The 17,564-nt window shown below is 42.8% G+C and overlaps 1 protein-coding gene across 10 annotated transcripts in view; it reads left to right on the top strand.

Annotated features, from left to right (window-relative positions):
* The window catches only part of TRIP12 (thyroid hormone receptor interactor 12), a 127,308-nt gene that overhangs the window by 55,230 nt on the left and 54,514 nt on the right, over nt 1-17,564 (top strand). For all 10 annotated transcript variants that reach the window (XM_040982850.1, XM_040982852.1, XM_040982849.1 and 7 more), the window contains 2 exons: nt 5,751-5,856; nt 8,936-9,072. In XM_040982850.1, coding sequence (XP_040838784.1) covers nt 5,751-5,856; nt 8,936-9,072 — 243 coding nt within the window. The remainder of the gene's footprint in view (nt 1-5,750; nt 5,857-8,935; nt 9,073-17,564) is intronic.

Here is a 17,564-nt window from a genome sequence, read left to right as displayed (position 1 = left end):
TAAAGCCAGGGACCAGAAACTTCTTCCTGGTCTCCCACATGGGTGCAGGGACCCAAGGACTTGAGCTGTTCTCTGCTATTTTCCCAGGCAGCTGGATCAGAAGTGGAACAGCTGGGACTAGAAAGAGCGTTCATATGGGATGCTGGCACTATAGGTGGAGGATTAGCTTACTGCACCGTCGTAGTAGTGGTAATTTGTGAAAAGTCCTATTAAGAAGAATTGAGATATTCACCAACATGCTGAAAGTTGTGGAATATGTCAGTAATTTCTGCTTAGCCTAATATTTCACATGAATATTTGATCAGTTGTTACTGCTTTGTGGAATAGCCGTGGCCCATCGAACAAAACACCTTGGGAGATGGTAGAATGCATTTAGTGAAAATGCTTAAATAGGAATACCTTTGTGAATAAGCTGCTTCTGCAGTTGCCGATACTGGTTCCTCACAAAGAAATTGCTTATTAAGTGTAAAATAATGTTGACAAACTAATATAAATGTATACTCAGATTATTAGAACTATATGATATGTAAAGATACATATTTGCAAATTTGTAAGGCATAAATATAAAACCAGTTGCTAATGTAATGCTATGGTTAGTTTCATAAACTTTATGTAAAATGTTAACACTCTAATTTTGTAATTTAACTTTAAAATGTATTTTGCCAAACTATCTTTATGTATCTTTTAAAACAATTTATAGAAATGTAGTGTTGGGCACGGTGCAGTAGCATAATGGTTAAGGTCCTCGCCTTGAATGCACCAGGATTCCATATGGGCACCGGTTCTAATCCTGGCAGTTCCACTTCCCATCCAGCTCCCTGCCTGTGGCCTGGAAAAGCAGTCGAGGACAACCCAAAGCTTTGGGACCCTGCACCCGTGTGGGAGACCCAGAAGAGGTTCCTGGTTCCTGGCTTCAGATCGGTGCAGCACCGGCCGTTGAGGTCACTTGGGGAGTGAATCATCGGAGGGAAGATCTTCCCCTCTGTACATCTGCCTTTCCAATAAAAATAAATAAATCTTAAAGGGAAAAAAACATGTAGTGTCTTAGTAGTACTTAATGCTATAAATTTTGATATATACTTGGCTGACCAAAATGTAAGTAATTATATGACTTGCTCATAGAAAAATGTAAAGATATTCCAAGCTGATGTGTCTGTTTCTAGATCTGCTTTACTCTCCATTATTTAAAGTGGACATCGCTATAACATGGCGAGCGGTAGTTTCCAGCTTCTTTCTGCCTTCGTTCACACTCTCCTGGTCACTTGGTTGCAGAAAGTGGCCGTTATTAGAACGAAACTAGAATCAAACTGATGGTTGAATTCTGGCTTTCCATCAGCATGAGACGTGATACTTTCAATTCTAGAACGGAGAGAGGAAAGAAAAACGAATTGGAGGGAAAATTCAACAGACTTGTCTTCCCTGTTAATATTTCATAGGGTTATCCCCATTGGGTTATAAAACCATATGAAATATTGAGCAGGAGCTTCAAAGCATAGAGTGCTAGGAATTTTGTGTTAAAGCAGCTATTTAAAAACTCAAAACAGTGGGCCCGGCGCGGTGGCGCAAGTGGTTAAGGTCCTCGCCTTGCACGCCCGGGATCCCATATGGGTGCCCGTTCTATCCCGGCAGCCCCGCTTCCCTTCCAGCTCCCTGCCTGTGGCCCAGAAAAGCAGTCGAGGACAGCCCAAGGCTTTGGGACCCTGTACCCGCGTGGGAGACCTGGAAGAGGCTCCTGGCTTCGGATCGGCATAGCATTGGCCGTTGCACTCACTTGGGGAGTGAATCATCGGACGAAGATCTTCCTCCCTGTCTCTCCTCTCTGTATATCCGCCTTTCCAATAAAAAAAAATAATAAAAATAAATCTTAAAAAAAAAAACTCAAAGCAGCATATATAAGGTTAATAGTTGCAGTTTTCACAGCTTTGCAAAATCACCAATAGAGAATTCTAACGTAATTAAGATTAAAAATACCTTTTTTCAATATAAAAAGGAAACAAATGTAATTGATCTTGTGAAGAAGTTTTTGCTTTGTTTTATATTTGCAAGCTATATGTGATCAGTTAAGGTGTAATTGATACCAAGTTATGCTCAGAATTAACTTTCAGGGTAATACTCCAGAAGCATCACTGGCATCCCTTATGGGTGTCAATTCCTGTTATTTCCAGTTCAGCTTTCGGCTATGGCTTGGGAAAGCAAATGAGGATGGCTCAAAACTTTGGCTCCTTACCCTCATGTGGGAGATCTGGAAGAAACTCGTCTTCTTGCTGAAGGTAGCTCAGCTCTGGCTGTTGTAGATATCTGGGGAGTGATCAGTGGATGGATGCTCTTTTTCTTTCGTTTCTGTAAAATTTGATCTGCCTTTCCAGTAAAAATAAATAAATCTTCAAAAAAATTAGCTAGGTCTTATTGAAAGTATATTAGGTAAATACTGATTTTTTTGTAATATCCTGCTTATCTGGTACTCTGTCAGTTTTAACACTTCTGTTTTCAAAATGTTTATTTTAAAAAAAACAATTCAAAAACAAAATTCAAAAAGTTCAAAGAAGGAAAATGCAAAATGTCATGTGCTAGGGATGGGGAACATTTTTTGTGCAGGGGGCCCTGCAAACAAGTATTATGGGCCACGAAAATTCATCAACTTAAAATTAGCTCGCTGCAGCTAATTGTGAGTCCTACCTGTTTTCACCTTGCCTGAACTAGACCAGAAGATTTCTTTTGTATTACTTATTTATATTGGAAAGGCAGATCAGATTTCTGGAGCAAAAGAGAGACAGATCTTTTATCCCCTGGTTCACTCTCCATGTGGCCGGAAAGGTATGAATGTGAACCGATGTGAAGGCAGGAGTCTCCCACGTGAGTGCAGGGTTCCAAGGCTTTGGTCTGTCCTCTACTGCTCTCCCAGGCCACAAGCAGGGAGCTGAATGGGAAGCAGGGCTGCGGGGACCAGAGCCAGCATCTACATGGGATCCCGTTGTGTGCAAGGAAAGGACTTCAGCCACCGAGGTACTGCACCAGGCCCAGATTTATTTATTTTTATTGGAAAGGCAGATTTACAGAGAGAAGGAGAAATAGAAAGATCTTTGTCCTACTGGTTCACTCTCCTCGTGGCCGCAATGGCTAGAGCTGAGCTGACCTGAAACCTGGAACAAGGAGCTTCTTCTGGGTTTCCCACATGAGTGCAGGGTCCCAAGGCTTTGGGCCATCCTCTGCTGCTTTTCCAAGCCATTAACAGGGAGCTGGATGGGAAGTGGAGCAGCCAGGACAGGAACTGGAGACTGTATGGGATCCTGGTGCATTTGAGGAGAGGATTCAGCCACTTGGGCTGTTGTGCTGGGCCCCTGTTGCTTAGATGTGTCTGTAGGAAGTTAGTGTTGTGATAATAAGAAGTAAGGCCATCTCTGGCAGTGCTGGCTTTTCATGTGAGTCTTGGTTGATATCCCAGCTGGTCTGCTTCCCATCCTGCTTCCTCCCCCCCTCCCCCATAAAAAATTAATTACAAGTTATCTGGGTCTCTGCATTTATGTTGAGACCTGCAAGAGTCTCCTGGCATCAGGAGAGTGAACCACAAGATGAGCAGCATCTCTGTACTAACTCCTGACTTTCTAGTAAAGAAATACTAAAAAAAAAAATGTACTTAGTAAGGCCGGTTGGGGCTTGGTGTGATAGCCTAGTAGCTGAATCTTCACCTTGCATGTTCCAAGGTCCCATATGGGCACTTGTTTGTTTCCCTGGCTGCTCTACTTCACATCACATTCTGCTCCCTGTTTGTGGCCTGGGAAAGCAGCAGAGAATGGCCAAAGCTTTGGGGCCCTGCACTAACAGGGGAGACCCAGAAAAAGCTCCTTGTTCCAGGTTTCAGATCACTTGGGGGGTGTCCTAGCGGATGGAAGATCTTGCCGTGTCTCCTTTTCTCTATAGATCTGCCTTTCTAATAAAATAGATGGATCTTTTTAAAAATCAGAGTTAAAAAACAATGTGAAGATGTAACCATTTCGACAAACATGTATTTAACATTAATATGTGCTCTTTGTCTTTTGAAAGTCATGGAAAGTGATGATTAAGTTTAACCTTCAAAAGAGCAGTTCATTTGTAACATAAACATCAAGTAGATTTTTTTCAGTTCTTAGTTTTCTTCCCAACGTTTTTTCCGATTTGTGATGTAGTTGACCCAAACAGCATTTTGGCTGTTGTCATGGTGTTTGTCTCAAATGACGTCATTTTTAATAGGTGCTTGTGGAGATAACTTACTTGATATTAATGGGCGTTTAGATCTAAGTACAGCTTTTTAATATACACCATCACTCCCTGGGTCACTGGTTATGTTTCTTTAAAAAATAGGCACATATTTTGAAGTTGGCCCTGGAAATTGTGTGAATAGTAACATGTTCAAATTCTCATTAACTAGTAACTATATTCCATACAGTTGTTTGAGGAACTCTTTCTTGTTAATGGACATTGTGTTGCTTCCTAGAAATAGTTGGCGTTAGTGACGGGCCCTGCAGGCCGAAGCCGGGGCTAGGCACTCGGCTTGTGTGTCTCACCTCAGTGGCAGGCAGCCAGGTGCTTGCAGCAGCATCTGCTGCCTTCCCCGGCACATTGCTAGGGCGCTGCATCAGAAGTGGAGCAGCACAAGAGATGAACTGTCTCTCTTGGAATATGAATGTGGTAGCTAGTAGCTTTACCCACTGTGTCACAAAAAGACAGGGTCGGTGTCTTGCTTTCGTTGATGGTTGAATGGATGCTCATACCTGTCAAGCTCATTGAACCATGCTCTTTAAATGGGGTACCTATTATGTGTAAATTAGAGTGAATTACTAAAGTATTTAATCATGTACTTCTCATGGAAATAATGAGTGTTGATTTTTGGACACTCTGTTAGCATTCTAGTTTCTTGTACGTCTCACTGCCTAGTGTGTCAGCATGTATGTAAACATTGGAGAAGATGTAGATTGATACTGTCATTGTTCTCATAAAATATAAACTCAGTTGCTGTGTGTTTTAAAGAGTTTGTTAGTCCTGTATGGTTAGCTTCCTCAATAACATGTAGAGCATACCTGATTGGCTTTTCTCTATGATCATGGTCTGTAGGTTAGAAATTCAAGTTATGTTTCTTACTTACAGTGAGTGGCATAAAGTCATCAGTTTTTGTTCTTTTTAAACTTTAATTGGTAAGCATTATATAGGCTACCTGAAATGGGACAGTGTAAGAACAAGGTACAAATGCAGTAATTTCAATGAGATTTAACTAATTATTGAATTAATTAGTGTACACAAAAATCTTTTGGTCTTAATTAATGAACCAGAGGAGCAGAGACATGAACTTGGAGAGAGAATGGTTTGGGAGAAGTAGGACTGTCACAAATTATAAGGCATAGCCTGAGCCCACAGTGAGCTCCTCTGAGAAAACCCATTCTGAACCAGGAGTGCCTCGTACTATGAGAGAGCAAACGGGCGTGCGAGCTCCACTGGTGGTTTTCGCTAATGATAACGTAGCCAAGACAGAGGCTGCAGCCAGAGACGCCAACAGGTTTCCCCTGAGCGGGGCAGGAGGCAGCTACGTGCGCCATCTTCTGAGGCCCTTTGGGAGGAGGCTGGATTGCAGGAGGAGCAAATAGGGCTCTGCAGGCACTTAGATGTGCGACGTCAGGGTTTACAGGACCACAGCTGCCAGCCCCTCTCTGAACTTCTGAAGTTGTTAGTTCATGCACAATAACTTCATAAAATTTTGCTTTTGTATCTTCCACATACAGGCTTAAGGAAATCTACCAAGAAACGCAGTGAGTCCCCACCTGCTGAGCTCCCCAGCTTGAGGCGGAGCACACGCCAAAAGACCACGGGCTCCTGTGCTAGTACCAGGTAAGAATCTGGTGTTTCTAGTTTACATTGATTTATCTTTCATTGCTCAGGTTTTTTTCTTTCTTTTTTTTTTTTTTTTTTTTTAGTTTTCATCAAATTGTTCACTATGTGCTTAAAAATATCGGTAATAGGCCTGAAACAGTAGCCTAGTCACTAAATCCCTACCTTGCACTCCTGGGATCCCATATGGGCGTCTGTCTGTTCGGTCCCAGCTACTCAACTTCCCATCCAGTCATCCAGCTTGCTGCTTGTGACCTGGGAAAGTCATTAGCTTTTTTTGATGATTTATTAGAGATATTTTCATCAACTTTTCCCACAATTAAAAAGGTTTTTCTTACTAAGTTTAATTAGTTTTTTTTTTTTTTTTTTTTAAGATGCATTTGTTTTTATTGGAAATGCAGATTTACAGAGAGAAGGAGAACCAGAGGAAGATCTTTGGTCTGCTGGTTCACTCCCAAAGTGGCCTCAGTGGTCATAGATGAGCTGATCTGAATCAAGTCAGGAGCCTCTTCCAGGTTTCCCATGTTGGAGCAGGGTCCCATGGCTTTGGGCTGTTTGCTACTGCTTTCCCAGGCCGCAAGAAAGGATCTGGATGGGAAGTGGAGCAGCTGGGACTCTTAACTATTACCCATTTTGTGATCCTGGCACTTCAAAGGCAAGGATTTAGCCACTGAGCCAGTGTCCTGAGCCCCATGGTTTATTTTCACAACCTTTTTATATAGTATTTATTTTTGCTATACCACTTTCTTGGAATTACTGCTAATAGTTGAACCTTTGGCTATTTTTGGTGTTATAGTCTATGAAATAATTCTTAAGATCTCTATGTAGGTTTTTTTTTTTTTTTAAGATAGGTAAATTTCCCAGTAGTGTGAGTAGTGAATCAAAAGAGATTCCTATAATACAGCTTAATTCGTTTTTAAAAGTGTTAACATCAGTTTCTAAGCTTAATGTGTGGTGAGGAGAAAAGCGTAAATTTTCATCTATATGGTAACATCTCAGTAAAATGTCTGTGTATTTTGTATTCTTGCTCTTTTTTTTCCTTCCCAGTTTATTTATTAGGCAGAGACCAGAGCTATAGCTCTCCGTCCTGTGGCTCACTGCTCAGATCCCCACAGAGTCTGTGGCTGGGTCGGGTCACTGCTCGGCAGGTCTCTCCTGGGTGGCAGGAACCCAGAAGCAGTCATCAAGGCCAGCTGCTTCCCAGGGCACTTGGGAGTGTGCTTTCCCCTCTGCAGTTCCTGCTTCTCCCAGTTAACGCAGCTATCCAGCGTGTTAACCACCTGTGCTGCACCATGTTACTTCTAATGCATTAATTAATTAATTAATTAATTGGGAATTTTTCAATTTTCTCTCAGATATCCACACTTGATTAGCTTGGTGAGGTGCCTTCATGCAGCTCATGATTCAGTTGGGAGCTGTGAGTTCTCTCTGTAGTTTGTTTGCATTGCTAAATGCATCAGGAACCAGTACTAGGGAAGTGTTTTTTGTTTGTCTTTTCCTACTCTTAAGTATGTAGAATTCTTCTCTGACCGTACTTAATATTGGCTGCTCTTAGCAATGGTACAACAGTGATATAAGGAAACAGTGAAGTTTATTGCCTATGAATCATTAAGACATTAGACTCCTTGTTGCTTTTAAATTCTTACCTTTTCGTTTATTTTTTAAACTTCTTTCATTTGAAATACCTCGGAGTTAGTTTACCCATTTGCCTTTTAAGAATTTTTAGTACTTGCAGAACTTGGACAAAGTACCTTAGTTCTTCAGAGTTTTTGTTTTATTATGCATTAAGGTATACACTAGGTTTTATGGCTGGGGATTTCATGCTGTGAGTGAAGTCAGGTGATTGTAAACTGTCCTGCCCTGCCCTTCTGCAGCTCTTCCCTTCCAGTGCTTCCTGGAAATCAGGGTCTGTGAAGTTGCTTGCAGTGTGGGTGGTCATGCTGTGTGCAGTCCTTCCTGTCAGACCTCTTAAGGGTTATCTGCGCTGCTCAGTGTCATGCCTCTGCCTGCTGGGGCTGGCTGTGCTGCTCTTTAGTCTAATTCTGCGTGAAGGCAGCAACCTTGTGTATCCAAACTGGCTAGCCCAGTGTGTCAGTGCAATTAAATAATAAATGACTGAAATTGAGTTCTTCTAAATAGTAGCTTGTAAGTTGGGTTTGGAATGAGCTTTCCTTGTAAAGGAAAGATTAATTAAGCAAACCTCTATTTAGAGAAGATTTATACTAATTAGGAGGGAAACTGTCAGCACTTTCAGGTAATTCTGAACCTTCATTTACATGTGAATTATGGCTGCTGCTGTTTACTCTTTAATGCCAGAAGCTTGAAATCTCACTGCAATTTTACTATAATCTATTGCTTTGGTTCTTTTTCCTGTTACATTTGTTTATGTCTTCAGGTAATTTGGGGAGCTGCTGTGCACTCCTAATTTGTGTTAGTTGTAGGATATGTCTCTGGTCCATTAAAGTAGAGAAAAGTGCATACCAGTAAAATGAAATTTTATGGGAAATGAGTGGTAGACTTTTTCCATGTGTTCTGTGCTCCTGTCATAAACAAGTGTCTTTGCAAGTCTCTTATTTATTTATGGATAACCTTTTATTGTCTGTTTTAAAAGGTATTGTCTGTTACATGGATAGTTCATTTTGGATGGTGTAGGTAATCTGGAATCTAGAAGGCTGGGACTTTTTTTCTCTCATCCCCTCCTCTCCTTTTACTGGTAGTGTCAGCAGTCCCTTTTGTATTGATCCACTATTTAACCTGGTTGTGGAACTTGCTTTAAGTGAATTGAATTTTATTTGCAGGAGTCACTTTTCCATTTAGTTGGAAGCGTTTACAAATTATTTCTGTGTATAAGAATAGCAACAACTCCTAGCAGCACAAAAGCTTGTATTGTGAATGATATGTTACTTGGAAGAATTTTAAATATACAAAGTCTTGGTTGTTATGCATAGTGGTTTTCTGCAACAATTTTTATTTAAAAAGAAGAAATGCTTTGTGTTCCATGAATCTAAGCTTTGTGTTGTCTATACATGGCTCCTGGTTCCTTGGTAGTACAGGCTGTGATGACATTTTTCTGTTGTAGCCGGCGAGGCTCTGGCCTGGGCAAAAGAGGAGCAGCTGAAGCTCGGCGACAGGAGAAGATGGCAGACCCTGAAAGCAACCCTGAGGCCGTCAACCCGTCAGCTGCGCGGCCGGACGAGGCGCCCCAAGGAGCAGCAGGTAGAGGGGTTCCTAGGTCACTCATGGCTCAGTCCAGGCATGTGGTGAAAGGGAGGAGACGGATAAGTTTGCCATTGTGTGAACTTCTTGTTTCCTTTTGTGCTTCACAGGTTTGGTATTTTGACTAGTTGAATTTGTAGTTTCTTAATTTTTGTTCAGTACAACTTTGTACTAATTCTACTCAGAGAGCTCTTAGGAGAAACTCCCTTCTATTCCAATTTTTATATATTGACTTGGACTTGTAATAATTGCACAAAGACAGAGTTTATAGTCCATGATAGAAAAGTAAGATGTGGTTAAATTGCCTCACAGTTCTTAGTTTTAACAGGATTTTCTAGAACCTTGAACAGTTACATTTGTTTTCAACCTCAGCACCTTTTAAAAACTAATTTTCTATGTTTTTTTTTTTAAATTTTCAATATCTCAGAACAATTAAGGATTTTCCCATTTCTGCAGTTGTAAATATTACTGTTTTCAAAACTAATTGAATAATTTAATTTTTTTGTGGCTGATGAATCTTAAAAAGTAGTTTAACATCTTCATTGGTAAGATCAAGGGGTACAAAAATGAATAACAATTTCATGTGCTCTTGTTTAATGTTGAAATATGTGCTGGTTTTTATTTAATGCTTAATTCCTGGGGTAACTTATGAGCTTTAGTTTCTCTGTTACTGTTGTTTTATCCAGCCCAGCTTAGCTTTTTTTTTTTTTTTAAACGTCTTGTTTTTGTTTTTGAATGATAAACTACATGGTAGATTTACAACATCTCTTTTGGTGGAAAGAGGTCTTTCTCTTGCCTTTTGTAGTTTTCCTGAGATCGTTTTTCCAAAGTTTTAAATGATTCACCGGTGGGTAAAGAAACAGTAAAGCAGTCTGTTTGGCTAACCTATAGACGCTGTTGATGATGTAGCCTCCAGTCAGCCTTTGATGTTTATCTCAAGGTTGAGTGTGGAATGGAGCAGTTCTCTTGCCAGGCATTGGGCTGGGAAATGAGAGATGACAAATTTGCTGAATGTGCTGTTGAAAGTAGACTGGCTGTCATAATTGTAAAAGCTGATATTTCTAGAACATGCACTGTTCATTGCAGACACAGTATTAAATACTTAACATGTATTTTCATTTGGCATTCAAAACAGCTTTTTGTCATTGTCATTTTGTAAATGAAGAAAAACTGAGACATACTGGTTAAACTTTTCCAGGGTTACAAGCTATGTGATTGTCCAATCCAGGTGTTAGAAATCAAGTGCACATTTGTAACAACTATGGTTGTTTGTATCTAGTTGTAAGAATTTTTTAGTTAATATAGTTGAAGTCTGAAATGAGGAGTTGAATGCATGGCTTTATTAATTAGTACATCGCCGGTTTGCTTTCCTGAACACTGCTATGTGTTTCATTGTAATATATATTTGAAATTATAGTGTGATTTAGGTAGTTTCAAGTTTATTGTAGTATCAGTGATTAAACATTTCTATGCCATGTTTTCTGGCTCTGAGGAACACTGGGCTCATTTTGTTTTAGAGTAAGGGATCCCTTTTGGACTATAGGAATTCTTCTACTGGCTCACTAATGCGTTTGTATAGAAAGGAGTGGATTGCCTGAAATTGTTAAGGTATTCAGTGTGTGCTTTAATTTCTCTGTATGTACAATGCAAACTCAAGGGGTGGGTGTTGTTATGCTTACTCAATTCCCTGGAGACATCTATGTCCTATGTTGGAGCGCCAGTTTTAGTCTTAGCCGTGGCGCTTCCTTTGTGACTTCTTGCTGAGGAGCCTGTGGAATGCCAGTGGATAATGGCCCAAGTACTTGGGCACTGGACACTTATGTGGGAGTTTTTCTGGAGTCCTTGTCTCCTGGCGTCAGTCTGGCCCAATAGCCCTAGCTGTTGCAGATTTTTAAGAAAAGAACCATTCGGGGTCCCAGGCTGGGTCTGCCTTCATGCTCAGAGCCCCGATTTCAGCCACCACGTACACGCGGTGGCCATTGCTGGGCCTGCCTGAGCTCAGAGGATGCTCCCTTCATGGTGAGTCCACTGAGAGGGGAAGTCTGGCGAACAGGGCAGTCCCGGGCCCCACCCACTGCCAATATTGTGCTGTGGATGGGATTGGGCAGGGGGCGACTTTTGGATTGTTGGGGTTAAAACTTCCAGCAGCCTGTTGGCTGCTGGCGGGTGCCAGGCTGAGGCTGTCTTCATGCTCAGAGTCCAGATTCCAGCCACCATGAACACACGGTGAGCTGTCCCTGGGCAGCAAACTCTGGGGTTTTGAGGCTTTGAATTGCTGTTTGGGTAGCTCCATGTTGAGTCCACTGTGCTTCTGTGTTTCAAATCAAGCTTGAAGACTCCAAACAACAGAATAACTTTTCCTTTGAAGGTAAGCAAGGGTAATGAGACCTGGTAGGTTGGAGGAGAGGGACCAGATAATATTTATGGATAAGACTGATATGCCAGCCTCCTTTGAATCCTGTGTAGAACTTATAATCACTGAACAGTGCTAATCACCGAACACCAGTCCATGCAAAAGCTAAGGCTCTGGGCATGTCTAGCAGGATCATATCCCATTACCTAACATAATGATGGATCAGGAGACGGGTCACATTAGGCAGGGCCATGACATTAGCTAGCACACAAGAGAACCGTTTCTGGGCATGGATTCTGTGGGGGATGTGTGGGCCAAACCCTGTGGAAATACTAGCCCCACAGGTTAGCTCAAGAGTTGGGTTGGCGATAGACTAAGCTAGGTGCGACCAAGGAGCCTGCCATCAGTCACACGTTAAGGAACCTGCAACAATCTGGACTGGTCAAAGCAGCAGCACCCGAATGTGTGTCCTAAATAGGGTGTAGGGTGGGCTGGGCTGCAACGTTTACCAGCTCATACAAGGCCAAATGGAAGGTCAGACTATGCTGGGCACTGGCCTAAAACACACTGGCATGTATGAGAACTGGGTCTGGGAATAGGTCAGGTGGAGGAACTTGGGAAACTCCCCTGGTGGGTCATAGCTCCTGCTGGTGAGCACATGGTCCAGACCTGGGGACCAGAAAAACTGAACAAAGTAGCTCCAGTGGCTGGTTGATGTGTGGATTGGTATGGAGTGGGGTGGACCAGGCAGGACTGAGCAAACATTAGCTCACAAGTAAAACTAGAAATCAGGATGGAGTGCAGGTCATGCTGAGCTAGGCTCTTGCATCTACTGGTCTGTGTGAGTCAGGAACACTAAGCCACAGCATCTAAGACAGAGGCTGGGACAGGTGAGGGGCTGTGCCAAGCTGAGTCAGAGCAACCACTGGCATGCGTGCAGTCTATGGCTAGGAACAGGTCCAGTTGGGGAGTTAAGGGGACCCACCCTGGTTTGGTTGAGGCTCTGACCAAGGAGTGCTGGTGCTGGAATGGGGGCTGCGTTCTGGCTGCAGTCTCTCTTGGTACAAGTGTGGACTAAGACTGGGGGCACCAAGCCGGGCTAGACTCCAGCACCATCTGGTGCTCTGGAGGACCAGGATAGATGTGGGACGGACTAGGCTAGGTCTCTGCCTCTACTGAGCCATGTGGGAGCTGTGTCTGGGTATGGGTGAACTGTGGTTGGGCTGAAACATCCAACAGTAAGAAGCAGATTGGGTTGAAGGCCAGTGAGGAAAGGCCAATGTTCCTACTAGGATAGGAGGTGGACTGAGTAGGGCTGGCTCATGGACCCACTGGTATATGCAAAATCTGGCATTGGGAGAGGTTCTGATGGAGGAGCCTGGGCAACTGCTCTGGCAGGACACAGACCCTGCAGGTGAGCCGAAGAAGCATGAAAGGAAACAGCCCCAGAACAGGCTGGAAAGTTTCCCACTGGCATACAATTGGCATGGGTCGGGGGTAGACCAGGCTGAACCAGTTCACATCACCCACTGGCAAATCCGAGCACCAGAACAGAGTGTGGGTCGAGCCAGGTTCAGTTGCGACAAAAACTAGTGCACATTATGGAATGCCAAGGTGAGCTGACCCGTACCAGATGTGACTGCAGCACCCATCCAGCACTCCTGAGATCCAGGAAGGGAGGGAGGCGGAGCTGGCCAGAGGAATGTGGAGGGCTCCCCTGCTGGACAGCCACTCCCACAGGAGAGCATGAGCTGGGATGGGTGCAGACTAGGCCAGGCAGGGCTGCAACACCGGTGGGTCTCAAGGAGAAGCCAGGCTGGGCTGACTGTTGTTCTAGTGCAATCAGAAATTGGAGTGGGTGAGGGATGGTTGGGCTTTAGCATGTTGTCAGCTGGCAGAGGTTGGCACTGGAAACTAAGTCTGTCAAGTTGAATCCCAGAATCACCTGGAGAGTACATAATCTGGGAGTAGGACTGGCCTAGAAGGGAAATAGTGGGCTCCTCCCTGCTGGATTACCATTTCCACTGGAGAGCATGAAAACCAGGACAGGGGCAGGGATGGCTAGACAGAAAGGCACCCAACAACATCTGTGTGGACTGGATAGTGGAGCTGGTTAGATGAAACTAGGCTTCAATGCCCGTTGACATGTATGAGAGCTGAATGCGATGTGGGACAGACTGGACTAGTCTGCTGCACATAATGGCAAGCACTGGAATCAGGGCAGGCGGCAGGCATTGTGGGGGTTATTGTGGGTTGCTCCGACTAGGCTACAGCTCCCACTGGTTTATGTGAGGACTGAGTATGGATTACAACCCCAGTGGTTCCAGTGAAAGATAGGGCTAAAAACAGAACCAACCCAGCAATTGCAACCACCAGTTGATTGGGGCAATGGACTGTGCTGTGAGCCCTGTGCTTGCAAGTACACCCAAGAATCTGGTCTGGGATCACCTCAAAGCTTTTCTGGGAATCTTCCCCAATCGAGCTTTCGGGCTCAGAACCCTAACCATAAAAAGACAGAGGACAGAACAAATCAATCAACTCTCCCCGCCATATGTTGGCAGTGAAAAACTGCCAAATGGAGGCTCTAAGATAGACTGTGTCAACCGGTGGATTCTTCAGCGACTTCATCGTGCTTGGAGTGGTGAGATTTGGCAGCAGTTCATAACTGTTGAACTATCAAAACCACCTGAGCAAGAACCTTGGAGCATGCCCCATATCCGGGACCTGGGATGGGTGGGAGACTGGGTGGGATTTCTCCCTTTACCTTCCTCTTTACTCCAGGCACAGGAAAAAAATGTGGAAATAATAGTCTTACTTTCCTGTAGCCCTTGAACCTTTTACCCTAATTAAGTTGTAAAGAATTTCAAAAATTAAGAAAAACTGGGAAGTGATTTTGACAGTTCACCTTAGAGTCTCTATTTTCCCAGATTTTCACTGCCAACACATAGCTGCAGTAGATGATCAGTTTCTTTTGTCCTCCACCCTCTGCTGTGGTACCAGGTTAGCTAAGTGGTTTAAGTAGGTGTATATTGTATGTGCATGTGTGTGTGTGTGTGTGTATTCTGTTGCCTTCTGTACGTACACATCTGGTGAATCCTTAGCAGTTCCTAGCAAGTAAAATCTAGTTCTAGGAGTTTTATAATATTTTTGCTTTCTGTATAAAAGATTGGATCAGTTGTGAAGCATTTTTATTTTATAATAGGTTTTTTTCCATGCAAATGTATGTAAGCTATTTCACATGTTGCTGTGAAGATATGTTGTGATTAGACTGAATCTGTGGATTAAGAAGAAGGGAGTACTGACACGGAGAAGTTGCTGTTGGATAACTTTTGTTGGTGGATTTTTACATATGACTCCTGGGACAAATCTGGTGGGCGAATTCCTGGTGGTCAGAAGCCTTCTGTACAGAGTTTTGTAGTTGGTGCCTCTTGCCTGTGTGACAGAGCTACTTTCTTTACTCCTGAGTAAACTGACTAAAGACTAACCAGTTTGAATATGATTTTCTAAATCCTACACAGAAGGAACCACAGTGGATAACTACTTAACATTTGTCATGAAGGGGCTGGTAACTGGGGTCTTCTCTTTATGTCTAGCAAATGATTTCTGTGAATGAAAACAAACATAGCACCTTTGACCCTGTCCCTGCCTTCCTTCCCCTCAATTGAAAACCAAGTTATCAGGACCAATGCTGTGAAGTGGATCTGAAAGAATCTTCTGGCTTTGGACTAGTCCAGCTCTCGCCATTGAGGCTTTTGGGGGAGTGAGTGAATCAGTGGATAGAAGTTCTTCTCCTCCATGTCTCTTTAAAGGAAGGCCAGATTTTCCTACCCTCTTAGTGGTTCTGTAATCCCTAAAGGTTGGACTTTAATCGTTTGAAGGAGTACAATCATTTGATTGTATGCTTTTGCAAGTTCTGAATCTGATTGTATTTCTGGCAGAACCATGTGAGATACTCATTATGATGTTTGATAAAATAATGTGTATTAGTGTTATATGCAAGAAAGCCAAAGAATCCAACAGCACTTGAGATTCTAGGGAGGAAACACACTTTGATTTATATATGCTAACTTGAGTTGGACTCGCATCCCAGGAGTTGGGTCATGAACCTGTGTCTTCTATTTTTATTTACTAAGCTGTCAGGGTCATAGTTGCAAGGGAAGCTCCCAGCTGAGCTCAGGAATGCAGATTGACAAGGCAGCCTCAGGAGCCATGCAGCAACCAGTCCATCCCAGTAATGGACAGCCCTTCTGGAACCTGGGATTGTTGGAGGTCACAGCCAGTCTACAACCCTATAGAAGAGGCAAATTTCTGAGTTTTAGGCTGTGATGCAGCTGAGTCAAACGAAACAGTATTTTATAAGCTTTTTTTTTTTTTTTAAAAGAATGGAAGCCAGATGGAGAGATAAATCTTGCATTATCTGAACAGTCCCTAATGTCTACAGCAGGCAAAGCCAGGAATCAGAAATTACAGATTCCATCCAGGCCCCATATATTTTGGCCATCATAAACTGCTTCCCAGGCATTCTGTAGGAGCTAAGATATGGGATGCTGGTTTCCTAAATAGCAGCAGTTTATCCTGTTGTGCCACCACACATGCCTTGAGGATCTCTTTAGTGGTTGTAGTCCTGTAGAATATGTTAAAGGCAGTCCCAGGATATCCTTTAATGAATATACATTTTAAAAATTCGCATTGCTCTAAGTGAGCTTTTTGGTGTTCATTTGTTTATTTCTTTTTACTTTTTTTTTTTTTAATTGCAAAGTCAGATATACAGAGAGGAGGAGCGTCAAATAAGAACATCTTCGTCCGATGATTCACTCCCCAAGTGAGCGCAATGGCCGGTACTGTGCCAATCCAAAGCCAGGAGCCAGGAACCTGCTCCAGGTCTCCTATGCGGGTGCAGAGTCCCAAGGCTTTGCATCGTCCTCTACTGCTTTCCCAGGGCACAGGCAGGCAGCTGGATGGAAAGAGGGGCTGCCGGGATTAGAACTGGCACCAATATTGGACCCCAGCGGTGCGTTCAAGGCAAGGACGTTAGCCTCTAGGCCACTACACCGGGCCCAATTTGTTTATTTCTTAATGTGTGATTTTAGAGCTAGCTTTTTAAAAATGTCAAACTATTTCGGTTTTTAATATCTTGTTATTTGCTCTCCGCATGTCTGGAAGAGCTTTGAATGAAATTATTTTAGCAATATTGATTCAATATTGGTGACAACAATAAATAACAGTGTTTGTGCACAGCTTGAAAATGCAACTTGTTTAAAATACTATGTTGGATTAGATTTGGCCTTTGACCCATGCTCTTCTGACCAGTTTATCAAATCAGATTTTTCTAAAAATTTAAAAAAAAAATCTGAAACAGAAAATAGTTGCTGATGCATAGACAAAGATAATATGAAAGCATGGAAATATAGTTTGTGGCTAAGATAATGTTATATTTTTGTGGAAAGGTTCTTAAATTCATGTTACTCATGAGCCTCTTAAAACAATAAGTAGTGACAGAAATGATCTATCTGGCTTACACTGTTTTTTTTTTTAAGCCCCACTCCCCAATTGACCAGAGTTAGTCCAGTCTGAACCAAGTATCTGGAGCTTCTTCTGGGTCTCTGTGTGGGTGCAGGGGTCCAGGTGCTTGGACTGTCTCCTCCCTGCTGCTTTCCCAGGCACGTTAGCTGGGAGCTGGATCACAAGGAAAGCAGCTGGAATACAGATCTGCACTCCTGGAATGCAGGCAGCATGTCCGTGGCACTAGCCCCACTGCCCACACTACGTTAAACCTCTCAGTTGTCCTCTCTTTCATACCTCGAAATAACAGTTCACTTGTTTAGCTGTAATGTGTTAACTGAGCATTTTGTCAGTTAAAAAAAGGTGTATTTTGTCAGAATAAAAGGTATAGTCTTTTCCCACTCTTGAGATGAGAGAAAATTGATAACTGATTGTGTTAAGACTTCCCCATCTAGGAGGAATATAGCAGACAAAAAAGGCACATATCTATAGAATGTCTGCTTAGGGCATTAACTATCATACTAGCTTAGCTCTCTAGAGGAGTCAGGATTTAATTCAAGAAAGGCTTCAGAATCATGAGGAATCTGTCAAAACCATTTGTTCAGTAACAAAATGCAAGAATTGTATTTTAAATGCT

Source organism: Ochotona curzoniae, unplaced genomic scaffold (assembly GCF_017591425.1).
Source record: "Ochotona curzoniae isolate NIBS_2020 unplaced genomic scaffold, NIBS_Ocur_1.0 contig_3643, whole genome shotgun sequence".
Taxonomy (NCBI): Eukaryota; Metazoa; Chordata; class Mammalia; order Lagomorpha; family Ochotonidae; genus Ochotona; species Ochotona curzoniae.
The sequence above is the reverse complement of the archived record's forward strand: the minus strand, read 5'-3'. Positions and strand labels throughout refer to the sequence as shown.